Below are 26,979 nucleotides of genomic sequence, written 5' to 3'. Positions count from 1 at the left end.
TTCAGGCAGTCTCTCCAGTGTCAGTGCAGTGGAAGAGGCTCAGTTCATTCCTGCAGTGTGGATCCAGGCAGCTCGTTGGTCAGCGTGTGCCAGCGCTCCACCTTCTTGCCCTTGTTCTTCAGACAGTCTATCCAGTGCTGCAGAGTCTCTCCCTGTGAGTGACACCCTAAGGACACACCCCCTGACAAGTGCAGAGACAATAAATAATATCGGTCAATCTATGCAGAGAGGAAAGTTCAAGTTTAATAGACAAACAGCGAGTAGCAGGTAAAAAAAAAGTGAACAAAACGTATTACCAGAATGGCATGCTGGCATTAGTGTTTTTGTCTGATATTACTTTTGATCCTAAATAGGTTGTGTATTGCTAGGAGAGTAATTAGCTGTAGCTTCAACCGACACCTTTTGGGTCTATTGAAAATCTTCTAGATGGTGTTATTTTCTACTGCGCTGTTGTATTGGCAGTAATTGCATATTTTGTTGTCTTTTATCCCTAGTTGCTCGTGTGGTTATTCATAGAAAGGAATATATTTCCATTTCTCTTTCAAAAGAAATTAAAGGCTGAGACCCAAGGCGTCTAATGATTACAAAAATGGTCAGATATGATGTTCAGATCAGATGTTCGCAGTGGCCTCTTTAAGATGTACCCACAATAAAAGTGACTGAGATACCGTTTTTGAAACCGGATCACTGTTGCATGTGATCTTCAAACACCTGAGAGGGTTAAAACTGGACCGTTTCAGAGAAAAATGTGGAAATTACAAAATAAAATGAACAAAGTTAAGTCAGGTTAGCCTTCCTGTCATCACCGACTGACTAATACTTTCATGTTTTTAATTGAGTTCAATAGCAAGGAAGTATTCTCTTTCAATAGAAACTTAACTACATCTGGTGATTTTCTGTATTTTTCTACTTCTCAACAACCCCTGAAAAAAACTAAATCAACAATATCATTCCAACAAGTGTTGTCTGTGTAGCCAAAGCTTAATAACTTCTTCCTCTGTGCTGCAGACCTCTAAAAACGATTAAAAACAAATCAGTGAGCCACACCACTGCACTCGAACACAGGTTCCTTCATTATGATCCACATGGGAACTGTTTGACTCAGTTCCAAATAGACACTGTCCTGCTGCTGGAGATACTCACCAGAGCACAAAATGTTTATATATCCATAGATGAAAATAGTCCCCAACAATTGTACTACTCCTGTTTGACTGACTTGTGCTGAGAACTACCCAACTGCCCAGGAGTTTCAAGAGACGACTGAGCCTTTTTTTTGTTTTTTTAAGTAAACTATATATGTACCTGTTTTTAACGATTTACCTCTAGTAGAAACAAGTGTAGACTTGGGATTACGTGCCATGAACAGGGATGGGAAATCTGAAAGTACTGAGAGACAGACTAACACACTGCCAGTTTTGACTTTATTTTAGGATTTTCTGGAAATAAAAAAAAGTAATGAAAAACCCTAGACCTAACCTGTAATTACTTTAAGAAAGAAAAATTTCCCAGAAAAAGTAGAAGCAAAAAGTTATTGAAATTGTGAAATGACTTACTCCCACTCACAGAACAAGTATAGTGTGAAGCTCATTTTCAGACAAAATGTCACTAACGCCCTTTTGGCGACTAAACATTGCAAATTACACACAGTGCTGCACTCCGATGATAGCAATAGAGAACATCCTAAAATATCTTTGGCAACATCTGCCATGGGTACAATGTTATTAGACTGCTCATAAAGTGGCCAATCAGTGCTCCAAAATTCGCCAGCAGGAATTTACTAATTGCTGGATGCTTGTGGTGTCAACTCACCTATGAAGTCATTGGACTTTCCTAGGTCGTAGTCCCACACCGTGACCTCCAGCGTCTTGGTGGCTAACTCTGAGAAGGAGATTTCATAGAAGAACTCCTTGGTGGAAACAAAGAGGGGAAAGGGATGAGTGGGCAAGAGCAGAGGTCAGAAGATCACACCTACACACCTCTACATACAAACCTCTAAAATACTCACTAATGAAGCAGAAGACATTAATGTGCAAACTGTAATTGGCTGTCTTACAGAAACTTTGTATGCAGTATAGTGTCTCTGAGGACAATATAAGCTTGTCTATTTACATTCAGCCACTGCAAATGTGCTTCTCACTTCCACATTTATTCACATGCACGTACTCAAACACGGATAGCTACCTCATTAAACTCTGGGTTGAGAGTCTTTTTTATCACTGCTGTTTTGTGCTTGGACTTCTTGTGAACATCTGGCTTGAGATACCTGAGACAGAGGAATGTGATACCATCATATATGAGTCTGGTCATTATCATTCAAAACAGATAGGCTACTGCTAAAAGGAATATTAAAGCACTAAGGGCAACTGCACATACCAGCTATGACTAAAGGTCAGAATAAGATCGGACATATAGATAATTACGTTCACCCAGGAGTTGCAGTCATTGATGGGCAGATTTGGTGTATTTTCCTGTTATGTCACTCTTTTACTACATTCATAGTGACTTCTCCCCTGAAAGGTGATTTGAAAAAGTTATTACTTATAAGAATAATTGTAAAAATGTCACAATGTGGTTTAGCGGACCATTACTGTGCCTATTTTTTGGCTATTTCAAGTCTCCAGTTTCCATACTCCGGGAACAGAATGGCATTTTTACACTTAATAATCTTAATAATTAGGAGCTGTTTCACTGTTTTCAATCTTTGTGCTAAGCTAGCTTCTTATTAAACAAACAAACAGTTATAGCAATATCCTCGTCTAACTCTCAGAAGGCAAGCAAATAATAATAAAAATGTCCTAACAGTCATTAAATGTTTTTATTTATTATTTGTGAAAATAGCCCTGTGTAAGTGTGAGGACTGATCAGTAATTCCTCCACCAACACAACACAGATTGAAAAAGCTCAGCATCCCTTTGCGAGCTGTCATTAAATTCTTGGGATATTTTTAAGCCAGCTGGAAGGAGCGTGGCAAAATCTCTATTCACATTCGCTTTCCACCCACCACCCACAGCTCGGGGAGCGTATGTTCCCACTCGCTCTCAGACACAACAAAGCATCTGAGAAAAAGCTCCTGCCAAAGGGCAAAGATGCAAGCACGCATCCAAAATGAAACAAGGTGTATGATGTATTACTGTGGATGTGTGAGGGATGTATGTATAGGTTCAGTGGATGTAAGGAAGGAGGGGGAAAACTTGAGCTTGAGGCATGACGGGAAAGGAGAAGGTAGACAGTGAGCAAGGGTGTAAGTTTGCATATGGACAATAGGGACATGTCCCTACCAATATTTTGGGAGGATAGAATTTTTCCTATAGATATTTGAGTGAACTTGTTCGCACTATGTTTAGAGTGAAGTCATATTATTATTATTATTCTATGAGGTTTTTATGTTTTACAATACAAAGATTTATTTATTGGGTGGCATGGTGTTGCAGTGGTTATAATGTCTCACAGTGAGAAGGTTCTGGGTTCGAACCCTGGTCTAGATGCCCTTCTGTGTGCACGTTCTCCCTGTGCATGCGTGGGTTCTCTCAGAGTACTCCGGCTTCCTCCCGCAGTCCAAAGACATGAACATTAGGTTTACTGGTAATCCCTTAGTATACTATGGCCCATTTTATGCCTTACTATACTATTACCGTTTTATTCATTTCTATACTATGACGTTTTTATGCCATGACTATACTATGGTGTTTTTTCATGACTTACTATACTATGACTTTTTATGCCTTACTATACTATTACTGTTTTATTAATTTCTATAGTATGAATTTTTATGCCTAACTATACTTGAGGGTGCAGTGGATAAAACTGTCACCTCACAGTGAGTAGGTTCTGGGTGCGAACTCCAGGCCTGGGGCCCTTCTTTGTGGAGTTTGAATGTTTTCGCTGTGCCTGCGTGGGATCTGTCTGGGTACTCCAGGTTTCTCCCTAAGTCCAAAGAAATACACATTAGGTTAACTGACCACACTAACCGACTTTTTTATGCTTTACTATACTATGACTTTTTTATGCCTTACTATACTATGATTTCCCAGGCCTGGGGCCTTTCTGTCTGGAGTTTACTATACTTACTGTACTATAATGTTTTTTTAATATTTTGTATTATGACATTTTAATGATTTTTGTTTTTCTTACTATACTATGATGTTTTTATGACTTTTTATGCCTTATTACTCTATGATGTTTTTATGTCTTTTTTATGCCTTACTGTACTATGTCGTTTTTTTGCATTTCGATGCCTTACTATATTATGATGTTTTTATGCCTTAATATACTATGTTGTTTTTATACCTTTTTAAGCCTTACTATGCTATGTTGTTTTTAGGACTTTTTATACTTTGTCATAGGATGATGTTTTTATGCCTTACCATACAATATTGTTATTATGACTTTTGATGCCTTACTATAATATAACATTTTTATGACATTTTTATGCCTTTTATGCCTCTGCCATATTATACCATGACTTTTTTATGATATTTTTATGCCATACTATACTATGATGTTTTCATGCCTTACCATACTATGATGTTTTTTAGATTTTTATGCCTAACCATACAATGTTGTTTTTATGCCTTTTTATAGCTAATGTAGTATCACATTTTATGAATTTTTACGACTTACTATACTATCTCGTTTTTACGACTGTTTATGCCTTACTATACTATGGCGTTTTTATGACTTTTTGTGCTTTACTATAATATGACAACCAGTCAATGCAGACGGCCACCCACCCTGAGACTGGTTCTTTTGGAGATTTCTTTCTGTTATAAGGGAGTTTTTCTTTCCCCCTGTCATCAAGTGCTTGCTCATTGTGGAAACTGTTGGGTTTCTCTCTATAAAAAAATAAGGTCTGGACCTTCCCCTGTAAAATGCGAAGAGAGAAATTTGTATTATGTTTTAGTGCTATGCAAATAAAATTTAAATGAAACTGAATTGAATTTTTATGTCATTTTTATGCCTTATTTTAATGTGTTGTTTTGATAAGTGTTTATGCCTTACTATACTATGACTTTTAATGCCTTTTGATGCCTTAGTATACAAGGAGGTTTTTGTGGCTTTTTATGTCTTACTATACTATGACTATTTTATGACATTTAATTTTTTATGTTTTTATAACTTACTATACTATGACGTTTTTTGACATTTTATGCCTTACTATACTATTACGTTTTTATGACTCTTTATACTTTAGTATAATATGAAGTTTCATGCCTTATTTTACTATGAGGTTTTAATGACGTTTTATGCCTAACTATACGATGACATTTTTATGACATTTCATGCCTTATTATACTATGACGTTTTTATGACTTTTTATGCCTTACTATACTATGACATTTCATGCCTTATTATACTATGACATTTTTACGACGTTTCATTCCTTCTTATACTATGATGTTTTTATTACTTTTTATGCCTTACTGTACTATGACGTTTTTATGAATTTTTATGCCTTACTATACTATCACGTTTTATGCCTTGATATACTATGATGTTTTTATGACTTTTTATGCCTTAGTATACTATGACGTTTTTATGACATTTCCTGCCTTATTATACTATGATGTTTTAATGCCGTTCATGCCTTACTATACTATGACATTTTATGCCTTACTATACTATGGCGTTTTTATGATATTTCATACCTTATTATACTATGACATTTTAATGACTTTTTATGCCTTACTATACTATGATGTTTTAATGACATTTCAGGCCTTACTATACTATGACATTTTTTGGCGTTTTGTGCCTTGCTATACTATGACATTTTTTGACTTTTTAATGCCTTACTATACTATGACATTTTTTTGCATTTTATGCCTTATTATACTATGATGTTTTTATTACTTTTTATGCCTTACTATACTATGAAGTTTTTTGACGTTTTATGCCTTACTATACCATGATGTTTTTAAGACTTTTTATGCCTTACTATACTATGACGTTTTTATGACTTTTTATGCCTTACTATACTATAAAGTGTTTTTGATGTTTTATGCCTTACTAAACTATGATGTTTTTATTACTTTTTATGCCTTACTATACTATGAAGTTTTTTGACGTTTTATGCCTTACTATACTATAATGTTTTTATGACTTTTTATGCCTTACTATACTATGACGTTTTTATGACGTTTTATGTCTTAATATACTATGATGTTTTTATGACTTTTTATGCCTTACTATACTATGATATTTTATGCCTTAGTATACTATGACGTTTTTATGACATTTCCTGCCTTATTATACTATGATGTTTTAATGCCGTTCATGCCTTACTATACTATGACATTTTTTGGCGTTTTGTGCCTTGCTATACTATGACATTTTTTGACTTTTTAATGCCTTACTATACTATGACATTTTTTTGCATTTTATGCCTTATTATACTATGATGTTTTTATTACTTTTTATGCCTTACTATACTATGACGTTTTTATGACTTTTTATGCCTTACTATAATATAAAGTGTTTTTGATGTTTTATGCCTTACTAAACTATGATGTTTTTATTACTTTTTATGCCTTACTATACTATGAAGTTTTTTGACGTTTTATGCCTTACTATACTATAATGTTTTTATGACTTTTTATGCCTTACTATACTATGACGTTTTTATGACGTTTTATGTCTTAATATACTATGATGTTTTTATGACTTTTTATGCCTTACTATACTATGATATTTTATGCCTTAGTATACTATGACATTTTTACGACTTTTCATGCCTTCTTATACTATGACGTTTTTTGTCTTTTTATGCCTTACTATATTATGATGTTTTTATGACTTTTTATGCCTTACTATACTATGACGTTTTTACGACTTTTCATGCCTTAGTATAATATGAAGTTTTTTTGACGTTTTATGCCTTACTATACTATGACATTTTATGCCTCAGTATACTATGACGTTTTTATGACTTTTTATGCCTTACTATACTATGATGTTTTTATGACATTCCATGCCTTATTATACTATGAGGTTTTAAAGACGTTTTATGCCTTACTACACTATGAATTTTTTATGACATTTTATGCCTTACTATACTATGACATTTTTACGACATTTCATGCCTTCTTGTACTATGATGTTTTTATGATTTTTTATGCCTTACTATGCTATGACGTTTTTATGACTTTTTATACTATGTGGTTTTAATAATGTTTTATGCCTTACTATGCTGTGACATTTTTTGACGATTTTTTAGCCTTACTATACTATGACTTTTTTACGACATTTCATGCCTTACTATACTATGACGTTTTTATGACGTTTTATGTCTTAATATACTATGATGTTTTTATGACTTTTTATGCCTTACTATACTATGATATTTTATGCCTTAGTATACTATGACGTTTTTACGACTTTTCATGCCTTCTTATACTATGACTTTTTTTGACTTTTTATGCCTTACTATACTATGACATTTCATGCCTTATTATACTATGATGTTTTTTGACGATTTTCATGCCTTACTATACTATGATGTTTTTATGACTTTTTATGACTTACTAAACTATGACGTTTTTTGACGTTTTATGCCTTAATATTATACTATGACATTTTTTGGCGTTTCATGCCTTACTATAATATGATGTTTTTTGACGATTTTATGCCTTACTATACTATGACGTTTTTATGAATTTTTATGCCTTACTATACTATCACGTTTTATGCCTTGATATACTATGATGTTTTTATGACTTTTTATGCCTTAGTATACTATGACGTTTTTATGACATTTCCTGCCTTATTATACTATGATGTTTTAATGCCGTTCATGCCTTACTATACTATGACATTTTTTGGCGTTTTGTGCCTTGCTATACTATGACATTTTTTGACTTTTTAATGCCTTACTATACTATGACATTTTTTTGCATTTTATGCCTTATTATACTATGATGGTTTTTTGACTTTTTTTGCCTTACTATACTATGACGTTTTTTGCCGTTTTATGCCTTAATATACTATGACGTTTTTTGACGTTTTATGTCTTAATATACTATGACATTTTTTGGCGTTTTATGGCTTACAATAACATGATGTTTTTTGACGATTTTATGCCTTACTATACTATGACGTTTTTATGACTTTTTATGCCTTACTATAATATAAAGTTTTTTTTGACGTTTTATGCCTTAATATACTATGACGTTTTTATGACTTTTTATGCCTTACTATATCTGTCTGTGAATGTTGTCATTCGTCCAGGTCATAGTTATCTCTCTCTCAAATTGAATCGAAGGCAACTGGACTTGTATTTGTCTGTGGAAGACGTTTCGCCTCTTATCCAAGAGTCAGACTAGTGCGGACTAGAGAGACCAATACATGATGAACTGATGAAGCCGCTTGGATAAGAGGCGAAACATCTTCCACAGACAAATACAAGTCCAGTTGCCTTCGATTCAATTTGAGAGAGATGCCTTACTATAATATGAAGTTTTTTTTGACGTTTTATGTCTTAATATACTATGACATTTTTATGACTTTTTATGCCTTACTATACTATGATGTTTTTTGACGATTTTATGCCTTACTATACTATGACTTTTTTACAGCATTTCATGCCTTACTATGTTTTGACGTTTTTATGACTTTTTATGCCATACTATACTATGACATTTTTTGACGTTTTATGCCTTACTATACTATGATGTTTTTTGACATTTTATGCCTTAATATACTATGACGTTTTTATGACTTTATATGCCTTACTATACTATGACATTTTATGATGTTTTTATGACTTTTTATGCATTACTATACTATGATGTTTCATGCCTTCCTATACTGTGACATTTTTTGACTTTTTATGCCTTACCATACTATGACGTTTTTATGACGTTTTTATGCCTTACTATACTATGATGTCTTTATGACTTTTTATGCCTTACTATAATATAAAGTTTTTTTTGACGTTTTATGCCTTACTATACTATGACGTTTTTATGACTTTTCATGCCTTACTATAATATGAAGTTTTTTTTTGACGTTTTATGTCTTAATATACTATGACGTTTTTATGACATTTCATGCCTTATTATACTATGAGGTTTTAATGACTTTTTATGCCTTACTATACTATGACGTTTCATGCCTTAATATACTATGACGTTTTTATGACTTTTTATGCCTTACTATAATATAAAGTGTTTTTGACGTTTTATGCCTTACAATACTATGATGTTTTTTTGACGATTTTATGCCTTATTATACTATGACATTTTTATGACATTTTATGCCTTACTATACTATGACGTTTTATGCCTTACTATACTATGAAGTTTTAATGACATTTTATGCCTTACTATACTATGACATTTTATGCCTTACTGTACTATGACGTTTTTTTTTACGTTTTATGGCTTACTATACTATGACGTTTTTTGACATTTTTATGGCTCATTATATTGTGATGTTTTTTTTGTTGATTTTAGGCCTTATGACACTATGACGTTTTAATGATATTTAATGCCTTATTATACTATGCAGCTTTTGACGTCCATATATTGCATTTGCATATGGGCATTGCTGAATGTAAATTCAGTTCTTTTATATTAATAAACCTTTTGGTTGACGGCATTTAAAAGCTTATATCTCTATTTTGGAGGGTTTGCGGTGTTGTTGCATCGCTACCAGTGTTGAGACCAAACCTAAGCCCTTTACTTTGAGTGTATACTGAGGTGAGATGAGCATGGTGGCATGCTCGCCTTTATGTGCATGTTTATGTTCGTGATGGGAGATTATTTATGTTCTTCTTATTCCAGACACAAACTCAAAGTCAGAACCAGCACTCAGGAGTACGCAGAGTGAAGAAGAAGAAGAAGAAGGGGATTTTAAAGCTCATTTGTCCATTTCTGTCAGGGTGCATCATTCAGGCCAGGAACCTTCTGCCCTCTCTAGCACAGACACAAACACACACACAGTATTGCTTTTCTTTCATCAGTGAGTAATGAAACTCCAGAGGACCTCTATAATATTAACAATAGCACCCGACCCGACTTTTCCTAATCTGGCATCTCCTATACACTACAGATACAATACGCCCATAACATTAGATCATGTCATGCCTTTCAGTCCACTTTGAAGGCTGCCAATACACACGCACACACTGTTCTCATTATCTTGATGAATGAGTGATATATTTCACAATTGCTTCCACTTGTGTGAAAGCTGCTCTCATCTATCACCATTACCTTATGTGGGGGTTAACTCAAGTCATATATCATTCATGAGGGACAACAAAAGGTGATTCATGGAGTCAATATGAGCCAACGACAGGTAATATGGTGGAGGGGAGACTGAAGCTGGATAGGTCATGTGGAAATTAGTGAAATTAGTATCGTGAATTGACAGTCCATCAGTCTAAGCTGTGTGTATTGTGTATTCATCTTATAAATGTGTCCAATTAAATGCTAAATTTGATGGTTAAATAATCATTTGTTTTTCATTAATGTACAAACATTTTTCCACTTCATTTAATCAAATACAACAATGCATATAAATCCCATGGCTTTCAGTCAGAGGTTTGACGTCATCCTTACGTTTTAACGTAGGGGTCTGAGTAGCCGTTGACATCCATGGCTGCCAGGTGGGCACAGCGTTTTACACCCACACACAGCCCACCACGAGCCCTCTCCTTGGCCTCGCCCTTCACATCGCTATCACTGGCCGGAGGGAGGAACTGCAGGCAGAGCAGCAAACGGCCTCGCTCTTCTAGACTTCTCTGCTGCTCTGTCTCCCACTGAAGGAGAGAGGGAACATAACAGATAGGAAGAAAAATAACAGGGAAGTGGTGCATGAGCTGCACAACTAGCTGGTAAATTAGTGACTTAAGGTTCAGAGTTAAAATGATGCCTGAACATGATGCATCAGAGCCTTGTGCCATGACCTGCTGATGAAACAGGCAATAATATTCATACTGTTCTGCAATCAATATTTTTTATGTATTACCTGTGGATCAAATGAGTAAGTGTAATGGGGTCTCTCATACTGATGAACCCTGGACAAAAGCCATAGCTGTCTGTAAACATACTCGACATATCAACTTAATGAGGTGATAATATGTCAGTGTTGTTTTTACTGAAACCAAAAAATCAATTGATGTAGGTTTAAAGCTGCAGTGAAAATAAACCATTGAAACACTGTGCAGGTTTGTCTATTGGGGCACAGCAAATATTAAAATAAGCCCAACGTTTGGTGAACAGTGGCTACATTTGCCACAAGTTGACAGGATGAATGCTAAAACATTGTGAAAGTATAGACTTCTGTATAGGCCTAAAACACAATTCCAGCTGAATTCCACCCGACTTTAAGACCTGTCCAGTCTGAACCAAACTGCTACTGCCGAAACCTGCCAAGACCCAAAACACCACAGAGACTCAAGTTTATGGTCCTGCTTTATTTCATTTGTTGACCGTTCGCTTATCAGGCTAATGCAATGCATTGTCTACGCCCTTTTACTCATCCCATTTGCTATTGCATGTCTACTTGCAACACATAACATCCAAGAGGTAAGAAATGAAAATCATTAAACCTGGACCTGGTCCAACTCTGTACAAACACACAACAAAATGGCCCAAACCCAACCCAAAACCTGATGCTTTATCTGGACCCCTTTATTCTGGTCCGGTAGCATACCAACAGAAATACAAGTGAAGAAGTATCATCAAGTCAGCAAAAGGAGTCAGTAATGTTCACTATACAGCAATATCTATCATTTATAGGTTCCACACACTAGCTACTATATGTTACTGTTCATACAGGCTGCAGCTGCAAAAGCCCTGAGGGTACTGAATCGACCCTGGGTGACTTTTATTGTCTATGAATTCAGCTTTGAATTCAGAGGAAAAATGTGTCATTTCTTCTTTCAAAGTTTACATGGTCTTGCTTTAAAATGTACTTTGTGTTTCTTGCTGTGATGTGGCTCATCTCTCTTCTGTCATTCATAAGCAGACTCATCTAAAGAGCACTATGACATTCATCTAACATTTGAGCTCATCTGCCACAGCTGAGAGACAGAGCCAGCTATCACTGTCACTGAGAACAAAACAGGAGTGCAGTCGGTCCGATGGCAAAGACCTGTCTAGGAAAAAAAACCAAAGCCCCAGCCTTTAAGTCATATTAATGCACTTTGTCGCTTGTGGCCTGAGTATTTTCCATGGACAACATCAAACTGTTAGCAAAGCGTTTGACAACAAGCAGAGCAACTGAGTAGATTCAAAGTGACAGATGAAAGAAGCGAGGAAGCAGTGACAGAGGGTGAAGAAGGGGAAGACGATGTTCTCACAAGAGCGTGACTCACCGTCATGGCCAACAGCACCAATGTATGTATGTTATTTATAGGAAAGATGCATGTTTGGAGGATTTTCAGCCGAGTTATCTGTGTTGTTTCACCACAGAAACTGGAGAAGGCTCTGCTCTACTGCCTATAATATAACTTTAATATGAATTCCATTACTCCTGTAGCGTATTTTTCCTTAAATGTCTCTACTTTAGCTCTCTCCATCTCTCATTAAGTCTTATCTTCAGGCAATAGGTGGACGCAGTCAAGGCGATCAATATGCCACACACCCTACACTCTTGCATGCTCCTCCCTCTCTGTTTCTAATTGTCTCAACAGCTTGGCCCCTTCTTTCTCCTAATTCTCTCTTTTCAGTCTTTTCCCTATCCTTGTCTCTGTTTTTCTATGGGAATTATCATTACTGCCAACAGTCAATTCACCATCTGTCGCCAACGAGTAGGAGACTTTAAAACTCGCAGTTTGTGAGGATAATTTGTACCAGGTATCTGCAAATAAAACAGCTCAGACCTTCACAGATCGATAGAGAGCAACTCATTAGGGAGGTGGAAATAAACAGGCATTAGCGTGGAGACAGCGACACACAGCTACACACACACACACACAGTGACAGATCAATGGGAATGAGATGAATTTGTGGGTGGGTTTGCAAGGCAAGAAAACGGGATGATCAGCAGACACATTAAACAACCCTAAATATGGTGAGAAACACAGAGGCAGCTGTTTAACTCCAATGAAGTTAAAGGACTACACTGGTCCTTGGGTTTAGCTGCTTCCGTGCTTTACCAGAATATATGATGAGACAACTGGCTCTAAAATCATCTCTGTGGTTAAAAAACCTGAGACACTAAGATTGTTATTTACTAGAAATCATCTTTAAATTTTTATGACCTGTTAAAGAAAAAATAAAATATAATAAAAGATTGAATTCATATGTAATAATAAAAAAAACCCACTATCGACCAATCAGGTTTTGCTGCTACAACCTTATTTGGTCTGGTATGACAAGTAGCTTGTAGTGGCTAATGTTATTCATGTTTTGTTAAAAAACATGAGTAATGGAAAATTTGTGGATAAATATAAAGAATACATTGGAAAAGGTAAAAAAGATCAAATTAAATTAAATTAAATTAAGAAATACAATAAACAGTATGGACAAACACAATATAGATGGTTAATCTCAAATAGATTAGTCAAGCTGAGCTGAGTCATGAAGTAGTAGCATTACATAAACACATGGACCACTATATAAATGAACTATTAGGGCTGAAATGATTGGTCAATTAATCCACTTGGCCAATCAAACAATGGCTCTAATCAAGTCAAAATGTCAGACATTCTCTCATTATAATGTTTGCAAATTTTATGACAATACTGACTCATCTCCACTTGTGTTACTCAGTGTTGTAAAGTAACTAAGTGAATTTACTCAAGTACTGCTACTTTACTCTTTTACTTCACCGAATTTCAAAGGTAAATATGGTACTGTTTACTCAGCAGCTCTAGTTACTATAGTTACTTTGTGTGATCTTTTAAAATATAATACATTTCCAGTGCACAAAATCTTCTTCTTATCAAGTTACTTAATCTGTACTTGAGTCCTTTAAATCTTTAATTTCTTTAAGGAAGGTGAAAAAATCTGACCTCTATGACATTTTCACAGTTCTTCTCCTTTTTAGAGCATTTACAAAAATATCTAAAAGTAAAAACTCATTGAATACAGTATTCTTACTGCACGGACAGACTTTTTTCCTAGTTTTTTAAGAAAGTAAGGTTTTTAAGATGTAATTATACTCAGAAATGTCTTCCAGGAATGGTTCACATAATATGCAATATACATTTGCAACTTTGCTCCACCTCGACCACCTACAACAGTGAAATAAGGCTACATAGATATTAATACATTAGGCAGCCATTATTTGTAATTCATTTCTCTGTGATACAAAAATCAAACTCAATTAACCAGTCTAACCACAGGGTGATTTGAAATGTAGGCTATTGCACTTAATTACCTCATAACAATAAATTAATGCTGGCTTAATGGATTACATCACTCAAGTGACTTAATTGATTTTTGTGTCTCACAGAAAAGGAATGGAAACCAAAAATTTCCTGGAACAGTAGACAACATACATTAACATGATTTGCAAGATGGTTAGCAGTGATTTGAAGTATTAGTGTACTCAATTTGTGCTAATTGCTTTGATTTTAATGGCACACATCTTAACTGGCAAGTCTGGGTATAATTAAATATAAAAGTATGTGCAAATCATGCAAACAATCATCTGAATGTTGTGTATTAACTTTGCTTAATTAATGGTAACATTGGTTTACTAAGAATGTTGCTTGCCATAGATCAGAGCAAATCCAAGGCACAGAGAAAATATTTTGGAGCCATTTAGTCATTTTAGTTTCATACTGGACAAGGTGACCTGGGTCTAGTCTTTTAGCACAGGTTGGAAGCTGGACTCTGAGTGGACAGACAGACGGAAGGAGGGTCACGTCGACCAAAACAGACAGAGGAGTCATGCGTTCACCTCTCTCAGGTAGCAGGAGATTCCTCTCAGGGCTGTGCTCATCGCAGTTGGTGATGCCAGCTGGAGGTATAGAGAGCAAAAAGGAGAGAAAGAGATAAATAATATGAGGTATGACTGACAGAAAAGCCATACAAGCAGCTTAAAGGAGGAAAGATTGAAGAGGAAGACATGGACGTGTCAAGGGTGAGGCCACTTTGAAAATTACAGGTCTGACACAGTGTCTGGTTCGCAGGATGACAGAAGGGGGTTTAGCGTTTGATCGCAGAGTGGCCACCGGCCTCAGAGGGCCAATTTAATACCAACAGCCCTTTCCAACTCATAAAGAACAAAAACCCAGCACCCTCCTGCCTCTTTTCACACACATGCCCCCCGCTCTCCACCACTTTTATTTTTTAATCCATTTGTTTCTCATCTCTCTCGCTCTCTCTTTCTATTGACACTCCACCGGCCCCCCTCTCCTCTCGCTCTTTCTCCTCACCTTTTATTCCTCCACTCTACTGTGTACCCTTTTCCCACGTGTGACCCAGCTGACATTTAGCCTGCACAAAAAGCTATTTGTGGGCTGTAAGAATAGATGTGATACTCTGTTCTCTGTTTAGTTTATATTTGTAATTTGTAAAGGAGGCAATAATCATCTCAATTATGTCAGTGGACCAATATCACCAGCTGATATTGGCTTAATCCATTATACATTGTATGGCCAAAAATATGCGGACCCACCTGTCCTTTGTTTACTTTTGGACTGGAACTGTTTTTCTTGGTTTGGGCTCTTAAACCTTATTTCAGACAAAAGTATGTTTCAAACTTTGTGGCAACAGTTTGGTTTTTCTTTTGGTTTTCTCCAAGTTTAGTGTGGAAGATCAGGTCTGCACAGAGCCCTGACGTCAACCATAAGCAAGACCTTTTTGATGAATTTTAACAGCTACTGTGAGCCAGGCTTCATTGCCCATCAACAATCACTAAAGCACTTGAGGCTGAATGTGAGCAAATCCCTGAAGCTAGGTCCCAAATCTTGTGGAAAGCTTTCTCCAAAGACTTGAGCAGTTTTAGGCCTGTGGCTTTGGAATGATGTATGGGTGTAATATTTTGGTGTCCACATATTTGTCCACATACTTTAGGCCATGTAAAGTATCTGCACAGGATGATTTTTATGCATATTAGACCATGACTTTTCTTAATTCAGCCATACAACTTTCTAACAACACACTCTTTGTAAAGAAATAAGTTGTTACTAACAGCTTAATCATGTATTAATGCTCCATATATCAGTTATAAACCATCAATAGGAAACAAAATTGGGGTCATCAGGTTGTGAAAAAAATCCCTTTGACTGATTGGCCCATATGAACCCTCACTCTCCAGAAAAAGGCCGCAGAGGATCTGGCTGCAAAGTAGTTTATTAAGAACTTACTAAGCATTTATTGATTACCAACATTTAATAATGCATTATTACCAAATAGAAAAGACAGTAGTTTAGGTTTTTTTTTTTTCACAACATGGCAACCCAAATTTTGTTCCTATTTATAAAGCATTCGTTAATTATTTATTAACCATTAATAAAGTCATTAATTACAACTTGAAAATTTGTAATAAACAGTGCTGTATTAGAAAGTGGTACCACTGCAGCTGATTTATTTAGCATTATTCATAAGAATGTCATTTCAGTCGAGGTTCACTGTTCTGTTTCTTTCTTAAACAGTATCAAACATATCTGAGGGATCCTTGCTTTAAATATTTACAAATCAGCCTGTTTTTTTCCGTTTACTCTCATATCAATATCAGCATTGATCAGTCTTTAATGTCAAATAAAGGGGCGTGATCTTGAGTGAGTTTAGGTATTTTGGGACATGTTGTCCAGCACCTTTTTGAGAGGCATTTGTCCAGTGCTTTTTCGATCTATACGGCAGACACATTGGTGTTTTATCATGAGTCCCAGGTGTGTGGTCATCATGAAAGTGGATTGGTAGTGTATATCGACATTTTTAATGCCTCCCTGTTGGCGCATTTCCTGTCCTCCTTTGCCCCTCCTCCATCTTTTTTTTCTACTTTAAAAGATGAGAATGTGAGTAAGACAGGAAGCCTTAATATATTGAGTATTACTGTACCCTCCAGTGATTTATCTCTCTCATCATACACATTCATTTTCCTCTTTCCTTCCTTTTAGTCTTTCTTTCCTATCCTTCTTTTTATTCTTTCTGCTCCCCCTCTCTTCTGCTCTTCTTCTCACAGGAGGCGGATGCTCCAGACAGATGTTAAAGTGTTTGGTCTGGTCAGGCTTCACACGGCGCAGGGCCACCCGCGACTCCCCAATGAACTCATTATGTGTCAGCTTGTCTTCGTCGCACACGGACACCCTGGGAGTGAGAGACAGAGGTGGGGGGTGGGGGTAGGATTCAGGGGGGTGGGGGGTGTTGGTTAATGAGAGAGAGCGAGAGACAAAGATGAGGAGAAAGGGAAACATGGTGTGCTTTTGTGAGGGAGGGCGGTAGTCAAACAACAGCATTTTATGACTCATTCAATTATTCTTAATGTTGTGACAATATTATAATGAGGGAAGGAAATTGTTGACAGAAACCTGACCCACATTAAAGAGCACACAGTCAGAGAAATCACCTATGTCTAAAGCCAGCATCTGTATACACAGTAATTACCTCTTTCCCTCCCATGGGAATTCAGATAGTGTGAAAGTGCATCTGCAGGGTTAATTCAATCCATATTTATGGGCCTGGCAAACTTTTGCACCTGCCATTATGTCACTCGAAATGCGTAAGTGGGTGGGAGCAGCAGAGAGGAGTGAAGGCGATGGAGGGAGGCTGCATATGTGAAATCAAAAGCTGCCGAGCGAAGGATGGACTGACGTGGGTGAGAGGCAGAGATAAAAACTGAAGAATTTATTTAAATTTGCATGTGTGTGTGTCCGTGAAGAGTCATTTATGCGCGCAAATGTGCATGTCTATAGGCAGATGTGAAAAAATCAGTATGCTGCAGGTTAACTGGAATCCAGCATGATTGCTTTTGTCTGTCTTTTATGTAAATGTGAATGAAAGACATGCGAGGAGGAGAGGAAAATTAAGAATGCATCTGGCAGAGGAGAAATACAGATATGAACATGCTTCCTTTTCATCAGCTGTTTTACTTGACTTCTAACTGAGTTTATAACCATAGGAATGAAACCTTGCAGTCACCTACTACCTTCAGTTTCTGGTAATAAAACATTGCTTTGCAAGAAATGTGAAAGGTGCAGGAGGCCAGCTGCCTGGGGACACCAGATATGGGTTGACATCCCTAGAAGTAATTTCTAGTCTAGTAGCTTATTAGCCAGAACTCTTCAGAGTCGAATAGCAGCGAAATAGGAAAGAAAGAACATGGAATGAAAAAAAATACAGAAAAGACTGGAGTAGGAAGCAAAAAAGAAGTGAGAGCAGAGGAGAATAAAGAGAGACCGAGTCAGTCAGCGGTGAGAGTAAAGAGATGGTCCAATAGATATACAAGCAAAGTCTGTGATCAAAGGGGCTTGAGGATGGAGCGATGGGTGAAGGTACGATTGGTCAACGAGTGCAGTTACACAGCATGAAGTAATGCACACATTTCCTGCATCAAAAAGATTTCATAATGTCAGTAAAGCAGGGAGAGAAATCTCATGTTATTGTGGGCACCAGAGTGGACGGCCACAGTCACAGACAGTCACCTGCTCACAACGAGAACATGGGAATTCATGGATCATTGTCTAACTGTGTGAGCGGCTTCGAATCAATGTAACTTAAATTTATGAGATAATAAGTCACAATATTGATTTATGAAGTCAAAATTATGAAATAAAAGGTCACAATTGTGACTGAGTATAATTTTTATTTAGTAAGTCATAATTTTTCTCTATCTCATTCTTTCTGTGTATCTCATAATTTTAACTCAGTATCTCATGATTTTGATTTAGTATCTCTGAGATAAGTGAAAATATTAAGTTACTAAGTCAAAACTAGATATGATAACTAGATGAGATGATGAGATAGTAGGTCAATATGATGAGATATTAAGGTAGAATTATCCCGTCATCATAAGGGAATATAAATATGCAATTTCAACTCTTCTGATACTGTAAGATCTGCATTTTCTTACATTTCTGTTTTATGAACCCTCAGAGAATAAGCTGCAGTTTGTTACCTACTGCTGCAGCTTTGAAGTTGGAGAAGTAAAAACAATATGTAGCTGCAGTTTCTCCAGGCTAGAAAAAATATGGCTTCAGCTCTTTTTTCAAAATGTGGCGTATCTCCTGGTTGCATTGAGTTCTGGTCGAATGAAGCTGCTGTCAGAGGAGAAATTGGAAAACCTACCTTTCCTGTGATGGATTTCTTTTGTAAGTCTGGAAAGAAACCTTTTTAGTCACATTCTTAGGGACAAGAACGGCCCTAAGATGGCTGAACTATGGGATGGATTATTCATAATAAAGATTTATGTATGTGAAAAGGTGGTCACATTCAGTCCCTGAAAAAAATAACTTGGCAAACAATTTGTAAGATCAGTTCATTGCAGGGGACAACTTCAACATGTTTACGTGTCTCAATAGGTCAAACTTTCTGTCTCCTGATCTTTAAATGCCTCTGTTGAATTAACACCGTGTCGTAGGCCAGTGGTGGGGCCAGTTTCTCTAATTTCCCCCGAGACCTCAACCGTCGATCCTATTTAAATCCCACGTGTGCCATGGCAAAGTTTTAGTCACAGGCATAGACAATTCGCAGCTTTTGTCACCTCTGGAGGGGGTCAATGAAATTAAAACACCCTGCAGTGCTTAGTCTGACCTCAATCTGTCACTGCAACTTGGAAAGAGAGAAAGGCAGGGGGAGAGAGAGGGAAGGAAAGACAAAAGAGAAAAGGGTGGTTTAGAAGGAATGAGGGGAGATCTTCTCTGATCCTTGTGGACAGGAGAGATGTGAGGACAGGGAGGAACGAAGGTGAGGTGACAAAGGAGGATCAAAGAATCAGCGGAGATGGAAGGAGAGAGGGAACATAGTGAAACAGAGAAAGGATAAAGACTCTGAGATTGAGATATAGGATAAGAAATCCTTTGTAAGCAGGTGTCAACTTTCTGATGGGAAAAAAAGAACAGACAGGCAGGAAATGAGGCGGACAAGAGTGAGAAAGCCTCTACAGTAAACATTTACCGGAGTGTTTTGCGATACATGTCTTCCTCAGTGATTCCACAGTAAGTGAGTGTCTCGTTCCACACAGGGTTCAGCGTGTTGCGAACAGTCTTGGTTTTCAGTTTATTGGCCTGTAAATCACAGCAGGGGGAGAGGAAAACAATAATGTAACCCCAAGCTTTTTCCAAGAGCTGCAAACAGCAAACAACTGCAACAGGAAAAACAAATGCTTACTGGCTACAAGTTCATTTTGCCTCAATGCAGATTTACTGGTCTCTGAAACTCTAAAAATTATAGAATGAATTAAGTGTGCACTCTTTTTCTGATGATCTTTTTCAATCAAAATGATGTTCTGATAATAAAATCAGACCTTGCAAGCTCCTGGCAGAAGATGCAGCTTGACGTAAGGATCAGCCAAACCGTTGAAATCCATCGGTTTCAGACCCTTATAGACACAGACAGAGAGGATATAAAATGTTTTAATCTGACATAATGCAGAGACCTCACAGCCTGTTTTAAAACAATGTAAAACATTAAGGATTAAAAACTGAAATGTCTGTGCTCTGTGCGGCTCTGCTTAGACACAGGGGTGCTCAGAGGTAAACGCTGATTTTAGCATGCTAACATGCTTACAATGACGATGGTCAGATGCTGATGTTTAGCAGGTAAAATGTTTGCCATGTTCACTGTTTTAATTTAATGTGTTAGAATGCTAACATTTTCTAATTAGCACTAAACAAAAAGTACAATAGTTGTTGAGACATTTCACGAAAACTGTCAACCTAATGGTGGCCAGTGTAGGTTGTTTAGGTTCATTGTCGTAGTTACAATAGTAAACATGCAGTTAAGGCTGTGGAATGGTCATAGATAAAAGAAATAATGTTGACTATTATTTAACATTTGCTCCCATCATGTCTCTTATGGCCACTGGAGGTCATCAAACAATAAAATGTAATAATAATTAATAATAATAATAATAATAATTAATAATAATAATAATAATAATCTGCTTGCGTAGATGACCTACAAGTTTATTTTTTACAGCAGGAAAGTCTTGAAGAGTCAAAGGATTACCAAACTCACAAGTATTCATCCACTGGGGACCATGAATATCTTTGCAATTTTATGGCAAGCCATCGTCTATTTGTTGAGATATTTCAGTTTGGACCAAAGCAGTGCGCCAACCAAGACATTATCATCCCTGGAGCTATGCCTCTAGCATGGCTAAAAACAGAATTTGTAGTTTTGATCTTTGGTGTCATAGGTTGAACACATGAACACAACTGACACAAAGTTAAACGATAACTTATTCTCAGTAGAACTGACTTTCTATTGGTGCAAGACAAACTACCTGTGGTGGNTAATAATAATAATAATAATAATCTGCTTGCGTAGATGACCTACAAGTTTATTTTTTACAGCAGGAAAGTCTTGAAGAGTCAAAGGATTACCAAACTCACAAGTATTCATCCACTGGGGACCATGAATATCTTTGCAATTTTATGGCAAGCCATCGTCTATTTGTTGAGATATTTCAGTTTGGACCAAAGCAGTGCGCCAACCAAGACATTATCATCCCTGGAGCTATGCCTCTAGCATGGCTAAAAACAGAATTTGTAGTTTTGATCTTTGGTGTCATAGGTTGAACACATGAACACAACTGACACAAAGTTAAACGATAACTTATTCTCAGTAGAACTGACTTTCTATTGGTGCAAGACAAACTACCTGTGGTGGTTCTGGTGGAGTTTTCAGTGGAGAGTACTTACCTTTGCTCTCAGGACTGTGCAGTGTAAGGAGCTGGTGGCTTTCTCATACAGTAGGTCAAACGCTAATGTTCCCAGGGAGGCTGGAAGGCAGTTAATAAGAAGTCATACAATTACATTGTTAATTGCTTTTGTCCTGATGACTTCATTGCTGGGAATAGTGATGGAGAATGATGGCAGGGGGAAACACAACCTACGGACCAGCAGCAACTGTCTCCATGCCTCAACACTTTGTTAGTTTAAAGGAACTGTTCAACATTATGGGAAATGAGACTGAAACTGATAAACTTACAGTTACAGCCAGCAGTTAGTTTAGCTTAGCACATACAGTAGACTGGAAACAGTTGCAAACAGCTAACATAGCTGTGTGGAAAAGTAAAAACTTTGCCTGGCCAAGAAATAGTTTGATGCATAACCACAACTGTTGTTTTTACACTGTGGTTTTAACTGATATCAAACTTCCAAAATTGTTCTCAAAAGGTCAAATTTTTCCTTTAAGGCCACTTTTACAGGGCCCTCCATTTTAAACAAATCAGCTGGAAACAATTAAAATTCAGCTGGACATGGCATTTTTAACCAACTAATTAAGCTTTAGTGTTAGCATTAGTTTATGCTAGCAAGCTATAGTTGCCATAGTTGTCACTTGAGCCAATAATCTCAATGGTCGTTAGCTAGAAATGAGAAACCTGATTTGGTTTACTTTCGTTAAAGACCCATTGTTTCATTATCACTGTGAACTTGTGCTAGAACAGAAATCTTGAGGCGTCGCAATGATAAGTAATTCTGTGCTAGGCCTTTTCTCCCAAATTCATATCAGTGTTGAAATAATTTCTCTTCTATTGTCAAGAAGCTTCAGTGAAACCAGGTCATTACTTTCAGGTGACTCACTGTTATCATCGCTGTCACAGCTGTCGATCTCAATGGAGGTGTCCATGCTGCTCATGGCCGACAGTGAGCCACCTCCACCTGCCCCCCCTGTTAATAACGGTGACAACAGGCCGCTGCTCCCTTTGCCGCCTCCCCCTCCAACTGCCCCTTCCCCTTGACCTGCAGTGCCAGGGCTGAGTGTGGTGGGAGCTGCCACCTGATTGGGCGAGAGCGGCTCAGAGAAGGAAGAAGTGGGTGAGAGACGAGGGAAGTAAGCAGAGATTTGACGGATGGGGCGGATGGGGCCCGGGCACACGTCGATGGCCATGTGCTCCTGGATGGAGATGCCTAAGCGTTTTCCTTTTCGCACAGTCATAGGGCTAGAGGGAAAGAGACGTGAAATTTAAATCACATTTCTTTTCAGCAATTCAACAACTGAAACTTTGGAATGCATTCAGACTCAGCAAGAGCGAAGACATTGATCCACAGATATGAGCTGTGTTCCCAATTTCTCTTCTGCAATACCCAGTGACACAAAGTGAGCTTAATAAGATGACTTGTGATGAATAGGATCTTTTCCTGCATCTGGCCATCTCTGAGATATCATCACACCTAATGGGAGTTTCTCATTTGCCATATAGTCAACAATAAGAACTTGTGATATGAATCTTTTATCTCAAACTGCTGTCATGTTGAAAACTCCTTCAACATAATTAGGACTTGGAGAAAGAAAGACATTACTCATAAGATGACAAAATACAGCTGAGGATGCGCACAAATTTGCATTTCAATTGACTACATCTGAATAAACTCAAGCCTATCAGGGTGGATAAAGGATAATGGACAATAGGGGTCTCCCCCGTATCCTAATCATCCTTAGTGAAATTGCAGTGCGTGTGAGCTGCTGAGGCATGCGTGTTATCTAAAGTACTTAACAATCCTCCATAGACAGACAGGTAATTATGGGATGAAGTCTTTACAGGGTGGATCGCTCTTCACTGTACTCGGAGGGAGAGAAGAGTCCTGATGATTATATAAAGTTGTGGAAGCTGGGAGTGTAGTTGACCACAAGGCTGATGTGTCTGCTCTCTTCCCAAAATAAATAAGAGGGGGGTGGATTACAAATATCTCACAGCTTTTGTTGTCTAAAGACAGCAGGCCTTGAGGGGGCGTTCTGTCCTCAATGCCCCCCCACCCCGCTTGGACTGCATTCTGCTCTTTCTGCATTTAACAATTGAAACAGAGAAGTGAATATTTGAGCTTCCTCTGTGTTATCTGTTGGTTGAATGTCTGCGAAGTTTGGAAAGGTTTTAAAGAGGATTAGCCACCAGACTAGTACTCACTAGTCTGAATGATCTGAAAGTAAACCCCACAAAAAGAAGTAAGTGGAAAATCAGAGCAAGTGTTTTATTAACGACCCTCATCCACTCATTAGAGGAATGGATCATCTCAGACCTGCATCCATATTAAAGGAATAGTTCTACCTACACTTGTTCACTCTCTTAGATGAAAATATTGCCACCACTCTCATGTCTGTATCACAAATATGAAGCTACAGCCAGCAGCCAGTTAACTTAGCTTAGCATAAAGAGTGGAAACAGAGGGGAAACTGGTGGCCTGGCTTAGGGTCACAGGGGGTCTGGAGCTGACATTGAGCCGGGTAAACCCTGGAAAGGTCTATCACAGGGCTGACAAAGAGACAAACAACCACTCACAGGCAATTCAGAGTCGCCAATACACCTAACCTGCTTGTCTTTGGATTGTGGGAGGAAGCCAGACTAGGAGAGCCATGCATGCAGGCATGAGGAGAACATGCAAACTCCAACAAAGTCAGTCTGCAGGTTTGAACCCAGAACCTTCTTACTTCCTTCTTTCTAAGGCAACAGTGCAAACCACTGCACCGCTGTGCTCCAGTAAACAGATTAATTTCAGACCCTTCAGTCTTTAAAATGAAGTCAACATGACCAATGGTTCCCTGGCTTAAGTGTCTCTGAAATTGTTGCCTCTGACTGTTGACCTTCAGCAGAATAACAAGCAGTGAGGGTCATTTGTCATGTATGGTCGGGTCTCTTTGCTGTGAGCACAACAGTGTGTGATGCACATCACAGCTCATCCCGCTTTTCCTTGGCTGGAGATGAAACAAACTTCTGAAATACACCGCGGTGTGCCAGCATGCAAACTTCCTGGACTCATTTGACTGAAAGGACTCTGACAGAGTGCTGGCTCTGGAATGGAAAATGATGGACATCTTGCCTTTTGAAAACCAGCTGCAGCCATTTTGGTGCCACTATGGACCAGAATAGCACAATTAATGACTTCTGAAGCAAAGAAGATCTGGTCAGAGTTCAACACTGTTCAATTAAGTAGCGCAGAGATAACCTCAGACTGATGCACTTCAGGACGAGAGTCTGTGATTTTTCAAATAAGAGGTGGATGAATGTAGAGAGATAAACCGGCGCTTATCACAGCCAGAGTATATTATTTCAGTCTCCCACAACAATAAAACAACACTGAAGCCGCCCACAGAAGGAAATAATCTTAAGTGGAAGATTGCAAGATGAGGAGAAGGTGAGAACAAGTTAATGAAACTCCCTGTGATGATGATGATTATGACCAGAATTGATTGAAAGATTAATTGACGCGGATGAGTAGATAGAATGATTGCGCTTATGAGTAATATATAATCCCTCAAATAGGCACACACAAAAATAGCAATACATTCACACAAGCATGTAGACAGACGTACATACAGATACACTTCTGTCAGATCATTAATTCATCTCACTACACACACATGCTGTGCAGCTGTTGCAGACTTGTGGGTGAGTGTCTGTTGATATAATGTGCGCAGTCAGTCGCCTCCCAGTCCTAGCAGATGTGGCCGTAAGCCAGAGACGCCTGAGCACCAGCAGCAGCATCAGTAGCAGCCGCACACGTAGCCTACAACCGGCAGGCCTGGTGGCTTGCAGCTCGCAGGGAAGCAGAAGCTCCCGGGGGAGCTCATGATTGATCGTTCTCATGCTGCCAGCTGGAATGTTTCTCTCATCTTCTCTTTTCATCATCATCTTGTTGCTGAGACGTGTGGTAGTGCACACTCAAAAATAATCGGGTACATATTTCACCCTCACACTTCACAGGTTTTCTATGTGGCTAACGCTCGTTTACATACATGAGTCTTAGCCTTGGAGCACATGGCTGAGCTACTTTACATAATTCCTAGAAGCTACAAGATAATGGCCCAACTTGTCCACAGCAGCTACATACAGCAACCCTGTGGCTGTTAGTTATGCAACCATATACAGTACAGTGTATTATGCATGGCGCCCTTGTACGTAAATCCGTGAGGTTACATAGGTTTCCAGCTTCAAGAGGGAGGAATGAAGCTGCCAGAAGCCAGCAGTCAGGAATATCTTTGTGCCTCCCCTCCTCCTGTTTTAGCTCCTTCACTTTACATTAGAGTCATATCACAGGCATGGGGACTCTCTCCCTCGAGCCCCCTCCTCTACCTTCTCATCTCCACCTTACTAATCCACCATTCTTCTTCGTCTCCACTCTCTATCACCATCTCTCCGTCAATCTCTCTCAGACACCATTATTCCACCTGTAGGTATGTGAGGATCTCTCTTTCCCTCTCTTTCGGCTGGTTTTCTTCTTCTTCTCTTGTGTCCTACATACAATGGGCCCCTGCAGCGGGCTCCGTTCACCTTTAAATAACAAGCTGCTGGCTGACAGGCAGATGGTATAGTACAGTGCCGCAAAGTGTAGCCACTCATTAGAGCTTGATAGTCAGCACATCATTTATAGCTAACCACAGTGACAGTGAGCACTTGTCAATTAGAGCCAAGTTATTTTCAAGCTGTCAAGGATGAGTAAACTTCAATGTGTGTGTGTGTGTGTGTGTGTGTGTGTGTATGTGTGAGACAGAGAGTGTGTGACTCATATGTCTCTGTGTTGAAAAGTGTGAAAAAAAAGTGAAGGAGCAGGTAAAATGATACAAAAACAGACTGCCACATGTTGCACTTGTCTGCTGTGTGAGAATGATGCAGAATAAAGGTGTCCGTCTGCCAGCCTGGTTTTTACTGCATTAGTTTTCATTCTCTCATGCCGAAGAAAACACACACACATACACGAATCAAATAGACAGACAAGTACAAAACAGTGCATAAAAGTGCCTTTTGTGCAGTGAAATAAAAGGGGGAAAAATACCTATGAATGACAACATTCCCAGCCTTGGCAGCAGATTCAACCTAGATGTTTTTCAGAATAAAAGAATGAAATGTTGACTTACCTCAGTGATAGCGCAAGTGTGAAACTCCTCATAAAAAAAGAGGGGATTCCAGTGCGGAGAGGAGAGGGAG

General features: G+C 38.0%; 1 protein-coding gene across 1 annotated transcript; it reads right to left on the bottom strand.

The window, feature by feature from the left end:
- Positions 1-44: 44 nt before the first annotated feature.
- LOC111219947 (double C2-like domain-containing protein alpha) lies at positions 45-26,979 on the bottom strand. The gene is made up of 11 exons (XM_022742816.1): positions 26,910-26,979; positions 22,643-23,001; positions 21,758-21,837; positions 20,359-20,433; positions 20,010-20,119; positions 17,078-17,204; positions 14,851-14,910; positions 10,557-10,756; positions 2,182-2,263; positions 1,810-1,906; positions 45-181 (listed from the first exon to the last, which is right to left on the bottom strand). Exons 1-11 carry the CDS (start codon positions 26,939-26,941, stop codon positions 45-47), a joined length of 1,359 nt encoding a protein of 452 aa, XP_022598537.1. The 5' UTR covers positions 26,942-26,979.

The sequence above is a fragment of the Seriola dumerili genome, unplaced genomic scaffold, assembly GCF_002260705.1.
Source record: "Seriola dumerili isolate Sdu_G_001 unplaced genomic scaffold, Sdu_1.0 BDQW01000068.1, whole genome shotgun sequence".
NCBI classification, from domain to species: domain Eukaryota; kingdom Metazoa; phylum Chordata; class Actinopteri; order Carangiformes; family Carangidae; genus Seriola; species Seriola dumerili.
The sequence above is the reverse complement of the archived record's forward strand: the minus strand, read 5'-3'. Positions and strand labels throughout refer to the sequence as shown.